We start from the raw sequence: 10,589 nt of genomic DNA, 5'->3' as shown, positions 1-10,589 counted from the left end.
TTTTTTTTTTTTTTTTATGTTAGTCACCATACAGTACATCCCTGGTTTTTGATGTAAAGTTCGATGATTCATTAGTTGCGTATCACACCCAGTGCACCATGCAATACGTGCCCTCCTTACCACCCATCACGAGCCTAACCCATTTGCACATTCTTGATGATTCTCCAGTCTCTGATTTCCTTTTCTCCATCCCTCCTTGGCTCGCCTTCCTGTCCTGCGTGTAGCGGGCCTCGGGCTTCTGCACCCAGCTCCTCCGGAGCCGCTGGAAACCCGCTCTTGCGCGCTCAGTCACACCCGCTACATCGCGACCTGCAAATCCGCACGGTCAGGCCTGGCTGCTCTCTCTAGGGGCGGCCCAGCCTCACAGAGACGGCTCACCAGGGCCTCACCATTAGCTTCTCCAAAACGGAATTCCTCCTTCACACTTTTGACCTAATAATCGTTCTCAACCAAGACGGAACGCCTGGATTTACTTCCACGCCCTCCATCACCTTCCTTTCCAAATCCAGCCCATTGCCGAGTCGCGCGGTGTCTCTCCCACCTGTTCGCACCGTGCCAGCCCCGTTGGTTTGCATACCAGGCAGGATCCTCACATCTTCCCTGGACCAGAGCAGTTGTTTCCTAACCATGCCGCCCTTTTCCGGGCTCCCTGTCAGAGAATCCATACGACGTGCTGCAACTCCGCTGTTCTCCCCGAAGGACAGCTACAGCGGTGCATTCAGAAAACTCCCAGCAGCTCCCCGCAGCCTCTGAGTCACGCACGCGGCCCCACTGCATCAGCCACAATTGTCTTTCCAGGTCTGTCCCTCACTGCTCTCAGCATGTCCTGTACCCCGGCTGTACAAGACCAGCAGGATTCCGGAATGTACCCGCATTCCCTCTGTCTGGGCTCGCGCCCGGCCCTTCCTCTCATCTGGAATATTCTCCAACGTAACTCACTCTCGAGACACCTCCCCCCTAAAGCCTTTCTTGATTCTCCCAAAAGGTCGTGACGTTGCCCTCCTTTGAGCCTCCAAGGGCCGAACCGAGATTTAAGAGACCAAATTTTTAAATTGGCTTCCACCACCTCCTTGCGGTCCGACACTAGCCTTGCTAAAACTTCTGGTGCTCGGTTTTCCCATGTGTAAATAAAGGCTAGGATCACATGCTTCCACAAGGATCCTCTATGGAGAAAAAAACGAACACTTTCACAGCCCCCCACCAGTCAATCTCATTTAATTATCCTCTGAGCCCTACCAAATACGCCGCATTCCTCTAGTTTACAGACGAGGAGATGGCGATTCATAGAAGTAGCCTGCCCAGACTCTCCCAGGCGGCAGCGGAGCCAGAATTCAAACACAGACCTCCTTCTACATCAGGACTGCCCTGAGGTCACTTGAATGCCACACGCTTGTGTTGTTGGATGATATTTTGTTGTATTTCCCCTCTGAGCCGCTTCGGGTAGTCAGATTTATTTTAGGATCTTCTGCTGGGTCACACACAGCACCTAGAGGGCAGTTGTTGAAATGAGATAGAGAGTTAACATCGTTTTATAATTTGGAAAGCTAACTCTCCCTTTCCCTGGGAGCCTTTGTCTACAATGCATAAACTTGACTTGTTGATTTTTCAGACATTGTTGTGATGCAAAGATTCTCTAAGAAAACAAAACATGCATGCACAGTTGTTTATTGAAAATACCAAGAACACAGATGCTCTTTTTTTTTTTTTTAAGATTTTATTTATTTGAGAGAGAGAGCATGGGAGAGAGAGAGATCACGAGCAGAGGGGAGGGACAGAGGGAGAAGAAGACTCCCCGCTGAGCAGGGAGCCCAACATGGGACTCGATCCCAGGACCCCAGGATCATGACCTGCACCGAAAGGCAGAAGCTTAACTGACAGAGCCACCCAGGTGTCCCAACACAGATGTTCTTAATCCTATATGTTTAAGTCCTAGCCAGAAAGGCAAACAACAGGTTGTTTTTAAGGAGACTATCTTGACAATTTCATGATAACTCCAGTTACCACTATGCCATATGTTTTATATTGCCAGGCGGTGATGTGTTTGCTTTGGCGGATGATGGGGCATCAGTGTTGTTTGAGGCAGCAGGAGGGGGCAATCCCGACTGCATTTCCCTCGTGCTGGAATACGGAGGAAGTGGAAATGTACCCAACAGAGCAGGCCATCTCCCAATACACCGAGCTGCCTACGAGGGACACTATCTGTGAGTATTACGTCGTAAGATGATCATTTTCAGTTGAAAACTACAAAATTGTATATACAGTGGAGTCTCAAGTCTATCCATATGATACTTCCCAAAATCTGAAAAGAAAAAGACAAATATAAATATTTGGCTTTTTCCCTTTCTTTTTATTTTCACGTACTTCATGAAATTTCCACACTGAACTTACACTACTTTTATAATAAAAAAAATTTCTTTTAGAAGGAAGCAAGTTATAACTGAACATTCTGCACAAGCCACCCAAATATGCCTTTCTGTTTTGTTCTGTTTTGTTTTCAATGTGTTTAACAAAAGGCTACAGGGTTCCTAAAACTTCTGCCTTTTGCAAAGGATTTTGTGAAATTTTACCAGTATTACTCTAATTTTTACTAATACCTACAGATATTATGATACAATGTCAAATTTATCCTTGAATAGAAAAGTTTCATTATAAGTTGCGATTTCTTTATTCAAAAAAATGTTTGGATAAATTTTTAAATCACAACAGGTGCCACAATCAACACATCAGTGGAAGTCTATAATCACTGTATTAAACTACCCACCGTAAGAGGACGGTTTTAGGCAATTAAATATATTTTGTAAGTTCAAAAACTTTGAAATCATCAGGCTTTATCGCTTTCAGTGGCCACATTGGCTAAGTTAAGTAGCCAATGACACATAATCGACGCTAAGTGACATGTTGTTAAAGTTTACCTGGATTTACTCCCAGCGTTCATAAATTCACACATGGTAGCTCTGAATTAGGCACAAGAGATCAAGTTCTCCTTGCCTGTGGCTCTCATGCATGTCTAGTGGTTCAGTCAAGTGTGAAATTCATGACTATTTATCACAGGTTCTTAGAAACATAAGCTGTGGTTAGTTATCCCCATTGGACTGATATAGATTGATGGAATAATACGTACTCTCTTTTGTGACTGATAATTCGATGGCAAGCTATATGGGAGCAGGCAGGGCGTGCACGGCCACTACTAAGCACGGACCACTCAGGAAGCAGTGAAAGAGAAGTAAGGAATGAGAACTCGAAAGGCCTAAACTCTCGTCCTTGCTCCACATCCAACTGTGTGACCTTGGACAAGTCATTTCACCTCCGCAGACTTCCTGTTGCTCTTCTGTTCCAACGTCACTCCCTATGACTTCATGATTCTCATGGTCAAGATCATGAAGCATTCTTCTGTGGCAGCAAATGCGCCAATCTTCTTTTATATTTTTTTCCATTAAATAGCTTTGGTTGTTTCTAAGTATTATGTTGTTCCGAAAAGAATTGGAAGACGGGGAGGGCTCCTGAGGAACCACAATTCTAGGACCAAACACAGAACCTCCAGCATGTTCCCCAGGAATATTTAGAATGGGAAACTAAAAACAAAACTAAATTAGACTAAATGAAGTAGACAGCCAATGGACAAAGGTCAAATGTTACATGTTTTTGCATGAGGTTGTCTAGAGAAAATAAAAGAAAGAAAACAAACTGCATTCACTTGTCTAGTGAGGAAGCTGATTTAAATTCATTTTCTTCATGCCATGTGGATGTTTGACTTTTTTTTTCTTTTTTTTAGTGCGCTGAAGTATCTTATCCCAGTAACATCCAAAAATGCAATCCAGAAAAGTGGGCTAACACCAATTCACTCAGCAGCAGATGGACAAAATGCGCAGTGCCTGGAGCTGCTTATTGAAAATGGCTTTGACGTCAATACCCTGCTCGCGGACCACATTTCCGGGAGCTATGACGACGAGCGGAAGACGGCGCTGTATTTTGCCGTTTCTAACAACGACATCCTGTGCACAGAAGTCCTTCTGGCTGCAGGTGCGGACCCAAACCTAGATCCCCTCAACTGTCTACTTGTGGCAGTGAGGGCCAATAACCATGAAATTGTCCGGCTGCTTCTCGCCCATGGAGCTAACGTCAATTGTTACTTTATGCGTGTGAATGACACGCGTTTCCCCAGTGCCATTCAGTACGCCCTGAATGACGAGGTGATGCTGCGCCTGTTGCTGAATAACGGCTATCAAGTGGAGATGTGCTTTGAGTGCATGCATGGGAACATCTTTGGAAATTCGTTTGTGTGGTCAGAGATAGAAGAAGAGGTACTACCGGGGTGGACATCTTGTGTAATAAAAGATAACCCGGTGAGTTACATCCTTTTCTTCTTCCTGTTGGGTCAGCATCCTAATGTTTGCTCCTTTAGGGATGTGACAAGAAAAGAAAAATCAACTCTTACGTTTTTCTTATTCTTGAATTTTGGTTGGCAGTAATATGGGAATATAAGCATAAAACGAGGCAAACAAGATTATTTCTTTTTCATGCATTGCAAACTGAATGTGGAAGCATGTGAAAATGTACGCAATTAATAATTGATGCTTATTTGGTGGAATATTGGGGATGGAAACATGGAAAGAAGAATCATGGGAAGAAACATGATTCGCCCATGTTTGTTGACTGCAATCACAGCAGGGTCCTGCACATAGCTTCAGGGCTCATAGTTTCACAGATATAAGTAATTTATTTTTCTTTTTTGTTCATTACAAGGAGGGTACTTTATTTTCTGTAAAAAGACAGAGACAGTAATTTTTCATAACAAAACTGAGTGTTTATGTATATAGTATATTAAATGTATTACTAAATTAATTCTATCAATTCTCTCAGTTCTGTGAGTTTATTACAGTTCCTTGGATGAAACACTTGGTAGGCAGCGTTATTCGTGTGTTAATCGATTACATGGATTATATTCCTCTGTGCACTAAGCTGAAGTCTGCACTAGAAGTACAGAGAGAATGGCCAGAAATCCGTCAAATACTAGGTAAAAAAAAAAAAAATGTTTTGCCTATGAATTTTTTTTCCTGAAGAATGTATGTAAGTGAAGTCTCTTAATGTCATCAGTGATGCTTTTCCGGTGCTACGTCATTTTCAGAATTATCTGGGTTTTTAAATCATCCTTAACACTTCCCCTGATATAAGATGCTGATTTTTTGCTTTTCTTGGTACTTTCCAACTCCTTAATTGTATAACGAGTACTACTATAACTATATTAACATTTCGACTGGAATTCATTTTTGAAAAGGTAACTCCTATAATACCGTAAGATATGGAGACTATAATCTCCATGTGAACAGGCATCTATTTTGTTTATTTTTGTATTCTCAAGGCTTTGCATGATACCTAGTGAGTAGTAAATAATAAATACTGAGTAAATGAGTGAATGGAATGAATTAGAGTTATCCTTTTTGATATGCTCTCTCTCAGGTGTTTATTGACAAATTCCTATCAGAAGTTTGTCTTATGGTTAGGCCATTTTGTATTCTCTAGTTTAAAGTTTAGTTATAATCATACAAGCGAATCATAAATACAAAACTAAGGCTAAGGGCAATTACAAAACAGTCTGGGTCCTATAAATTCTCTCTCCTTTTTTTTTTTAAGAAGTTAAGTGATTCTGAAGCTCACTAATGTTTGGGAACCAATCTTTTTTTTTTTTTAAGATTTTGTTTATTTATTTAACAGAGATAGAGACAGCCAGCGAGAGAGGGAACACAAGCAGGGGAAGTGGGAGAGGAAGAAGCAGGCTCATAGCGGAGGAGCCTGATGTGGGGCTCGATCCCGTAACGCCGGGATCACGCCCTGAGCCGAAGGCAGACGCTCAACCGCTGTGCCACCCAGGCGCCCCTATTTTTTTTTTTTTATTAAGTAAGCTCTATGTCCAATGTGGTGCTTGAACTTACGATCCCAAGGTCAAGAGTCACGTGCTCTACTGACTGAGCCAGCCAGGTGCCCCGGACCCTATAAAATCTTGAAACTGACCTGTCAAGGCTCTCATTCTGAATGACGGCCCGTAATGGAAATAAAACCGAAACCATAGGACATGAGCATGAGAAAGTCCACATAAAAGGAGGGGTAGCAAACAGAACAAGGAAATCTCAGGCGGCAAGCCACGACTTTGGATCATTACAAGAAGACAACGGAATAGGGAGTTCTGTAAAGTCACAGCTCACGTCGCACCAAAATGAGCAACAGAAAGTCATCACGGCCAAGTCTCATATAAATTTATTATAAGAAAATATAGAAAGAGGAATAGAATGATATCCCTACTGACCAGAAAGCACACCAGAAAGACACACCCTCAGGATAGGAGAAAACTAAAAACTTCATTTCAGAACAAGCTAAATGGCATACGGAAGATGATACAAGATATGAAAAAACACAAGTTCAGAATTACAAAAATTCAGAAATGAGGTAAGAGAACTGAGGGAAGAATTAGAAATAAAAAAAAATTAACTTCAAATATAAAGACTGAACTAGAATGAAAGCAGGTTAATAATGCGATAGGTAATACCCTCAGAGAAACAGAAGCTGAAATGGAAAAAAAAGTTTAAATAAAATAGAAATGAAGGAACAGATTAAAGGATTCGAAAGAGTGACAGATATTGAAGACAGGCAATAAAGAGTGAAGAAATGGACAACAGTATTCCTTGAAAAGGAAAACCAAATTGAGGGAACAGAACAAATACAAAAACTTACATTACAAAAAAAAAATCTGTAAAAAAAGAAAAGACAAAAGGACAAATTACAAATTACTATGTCCTTTGGTCACGTAGGCAAAAAGAACAACTGACTTCTGAGGGGAAAAAATCTGGTGCTCTCAGGCAATATTGTTCCTCTGATCGCCTTTCGAAGAATCCACTAGGAAATGAGCTTCAGACAAACCAAAATAACTGGAGAAGTAATGACATGAGGACTAGTACTGAGATTAGACAGAATACCAAGACCAAGTGTGAGATAAAAGGGAGGAGATACAAAATGTAGGATTGCATGTTCAGATGATGTGGATATGACACAACTATTTTAAATGGGGAGAACACACACAATAATAACATTTTTTAAAGATACCAAATTATATGGTGGTGGTGTCATATTAACATTGCTATACGAGAATGACAGATGCATTCAGTAAGTGGGTGATTGTGGGATATTCTAACTCTGTTATTCTTTGTATCCTTGAGAATACAGAGGATTGTCAGTGTGGAAGAAAGGAAATAGAAATGTAATAAGTTAAAGAAAACTCTTGTAGTCCTGAACTTGAATTGGAATTATCAATATGAACTCAAGCTATTTTACCTGGAGTATGTGTGTCTGTCTGTCTGCCTACAGCAAAGGCTTAGAAATAATGGCAAACCGTGTAGCGATGAACATCCCTAGACTTGTGGTCTTGAATTACCATTTCCCAGGAAAAAAGAAAGGATGATTTCAGGTCTCAGGAAGGAATGTGCAAGATAAGCCTGGAGTAGCTGTCATTCTACGTTGCAAAGAAACTCTCAAAGACTACCAGAGCATGCCAAAAGAATTTAGGAGCCAACTTGAAGAGCTTCCTACTGGCCAAAGATGCGACAATTCAGCTTCCAAAGGGTAATTATTTCAGTGAATTGAAACCAATTAAATATGCTTAAACATGATATTTTAAAAAATCAGTCAGCTCCAGAGAATAAGAAAACCAGTTTGTTATCTTGAAAATTGATAAAGGAAAAAATTTGAGCATTTATTCTGCCTTACCTATATGATTTATGCCACTAGTAACCAGAGAGTAGATGAGCAAAGGCGTCTCTTCATAAAAGTATTCCAAATAACAAATGAAAAAGAGATGATGTAACTAGATGTCACCACTTTGCAGCCCCCAGTCAGCTAATGGACGTAATCATCGAGCATCAACTGCTCCTAATATCTCATTATGTGGCCCTTGATGAAAGAACACAGCACCAGCTACAGTTTTGCCAAAAGATCAAATCTGAGTCTGATCAAGTCTCTGGATCCAGCTACCAATTGCGAGAAATAGAAATGGTGGCAAAACATGGAGCTACACACCATGAAGAGGCAATCAGCAAAATTTAGGCTGTGGGAAACTGCAGGGCTTTTTGGTTCTTCAAAAATGAATTGAAAGAAAGAGAAGGGGATGGAGAAAAGAACCTGTGGATTAAGAGACTTAAAGGTCCTAACAAATTTTTTTAAAATATTGTCAATACAACCGTGTAGGGATAGCACGCTTAGATGACGAAGCTCTAATGAAATTGATTACCGGGGACGTTGGCCTGGCTCAGTCGGTAGAGCGTGCGACCCGCAATCTGGGGTTGCAAATTCGAGCCCCACCCATGCTGGGTGTAGAGATTACTTTAAAAAACCAAAATCTTAAAAAATAAAAAAATAAAGAGATGAGCATCAAAGTCGGAATCGTGGTAACTTATAGGGGAGGAAGGAATGAAGATTGCAATGGATTATGAAGGGAATTCTGGGACGACTGGGGAAATTCTTCTATACATGGCTTGGGAGGTGATAAGATGTTCATCTCATAATCACTAATAACTCATGAAGCTATACGTGTGTGTAGTTACTTTATATTTTATTTTGCAATAAAAAGGTTAAAACATTTTGGAGATTGTAAGAGGGAAAAAAAAAACCCAAAGTCTTAAATATGTGAATTACCCAAAGTTACAGACCTAGAAAACAACAAAGTAAAGATTTGAAGCCTTGCCTGTCTTACTTCAAACCACTCTCTCCAACAGCCCTGTGCTTCCTGTCAGAGGCAGAACAGAGTTTGCTTCTAACTGGTAATTAATTGTCCATGTGTTTTTATTACAAAAGAATAACCAGTTCTGATGACTGTAGAAAGGCCATCTAAGGAAGAAGAAGACCAGGGAGGTGTAATATTGTTTCAGTCATCCATTAATGCAACTGGCGTGCAAGGCGGTTGAGTGCTGTGAGTGGGGTTAACCACTGGATGTCAGGATTCCTCCAGACATATGTAAGGCGATCTATTTGTTAAAGAAGAAAATAAAATGTAATTTTTTTAAAAAGATGGGCTTATTTTGCCTGCTTGAGTACAATAATTTTGCCTCCATAGTTTTTGAAAAACATTGCTTTAATTTTTTAAGAAGAGAATTTGTTTATAATCACAAAGGCAACGGAAATGTGATGTCTTTTATTACTGAATTGAGTGATAGTTCACATTATTGAGTGGTTACAAAGTGCCAAGCAGTTTTCTAATACTTCACGTAAATTAATTTTTTTGATATTCAAAGAACTCTACAAGGTAGGTCCCATTGTTAGCCACATTTCACAGGTGAGAGTACTGACATCACAGAGGTTAAGTTCAAGGTCACACAGATCCCAAGTGGCAGAGTCAGGATTTCAACCCATGCCAACAGTCCAAAGCCCACAGCTAAGACCATGTGCTCCGCGGCCCTCATGCTGCTGGGAGAATATATCAGTGTTGTAACATAGATAAAGGAGGAGTTGAGAATAGAGACTAATATCAAATATTTAAGTAACGTTAGATTTTTTTTTTTAAAGATTTTATTTATTTATTCGACAGAGATAGCCAGTGAGAGAGGGAACACAAGCAGGGGGAGTGGGAGAGGAAGAAGCAGGCTCCTAGCAGAGGAGCCTGATGTGGGGCTCAATCCCAGAACGCCGGGATCACGCCCTGAGCCGAAGGCAGATGCTTAACCACTGTGCCACCCAGGCGCCCCAACGTTAGATTTTTTAAAAAAAATATAAAATGTTTAGGTGTCAGACACTGAAACAAAGCTAAGACTGAATCATTTCTATCACGTTTCCTGGATAATTATGCATTAGAAAGATCAGGAGACGAGAGAGGAAGCAAATAAATAAAACTCTATAGTACTCAATTCTAAAACATAAATAGGAGATGCGAGCATTTGCTTCTCAAGTCAATTCCATTCATTCATTTAACATGTCCTGGCCAAACCGCACTATGCGCCAGGCTCTTCCTGACACTGGAAGAAGCTAAATGCGTGTCTTCATGGAGACCGCGTTCTGGGGGAGGGCTCTGCGATGCTCCATTACACTTAGAATTTCTTTTCAAATCGCCGGCTGCTAATGGGTACGTGCCTGTTTTTCAGAATGACACCATTAACGTTATTCTAAAACAGGCTGTATCTTACAGGTCAATCTACTAATATTGTTTTTATTTTTTGCTTATTTTTTCCCAACATTTTAGAGAATCCTTGCTCATTAAAGCACTTGTGTCGGTTAAAAATTCGAAGGCTGATGGGACTACAGCACCTGTGCCAGCAAGCCTCCATGGAGAAGCTCTCTCTGCCACCAGCCATCCAAAGATATATATTATTTAAAGAGTATGATCTCTATGGGCAAGAGCTAAAATTGCCGTGATTTAAAAGATATTTTAAATGTGATTTTAAAGGTATTTTAAAATGCGGTTCATTCAGAATTTCTTGGAATCATTTTACATCCTTAAGTGTATTTAAATCCATTAACAATTTTATAATGATCGTGTGTTCTTATGGGGACACCATATTTCACATCTTTAAAGACCTTTACGTTGTGATTTTTTTTAAGCTGGTCAATATTTT

General features: G+C 40.6%; 1 protein-coding gene across 1 annotated transcript in view; it reads left to right on the top strand.

Moving 5' to 3' along the window:
- Positions 1-10,389, top strand: part of ASB15 (ankyrin repeat and SOCS box containing 15) — an 18,760-nt gene extending 8,371 nt beyond the window's left edge. Inside the window, exons 6-9 of the mRNA XM_008705822.2 lie at positions 2,030-2,201; positions 3,773-4,343; positions 4,861-5,014; positions 10,217-10,389. Coding sequence (XP_008704044.2) covers positions 2,030-2,201; positions 3,773-4,343; positions 4,861-5,014; positions 10,217-10,389 — 1,070 coding nt within the window. The remainder of the gene's footprint in view (positions 1-2,029; positions 2,202-3,772; positions 4,344-4,860; positions 5,015-10,216) is intronic.
- The last annotated feature ends 200 nt before the right edge of the window (positions 10,390-10,589 follow it).

This window comes from Ursus maritimus, unplaced genomic scaffold, assembly GCF_017311325.1.
Source record: "Ursus maritimus isolate PB19 unplaced genomic scaffold, ASM1731132v1 scaffold_3, whole genome shotgun sequence".
Taxonomy (NCBI): Eukaryota; Metazoa; Chordata; class Mammalia; order Carnivora; family Ursidae; genus Ursus; species Ursus maritimus.
This window is presented reverse-complemented; position numbering and strand designations above follow the sequence as displayed.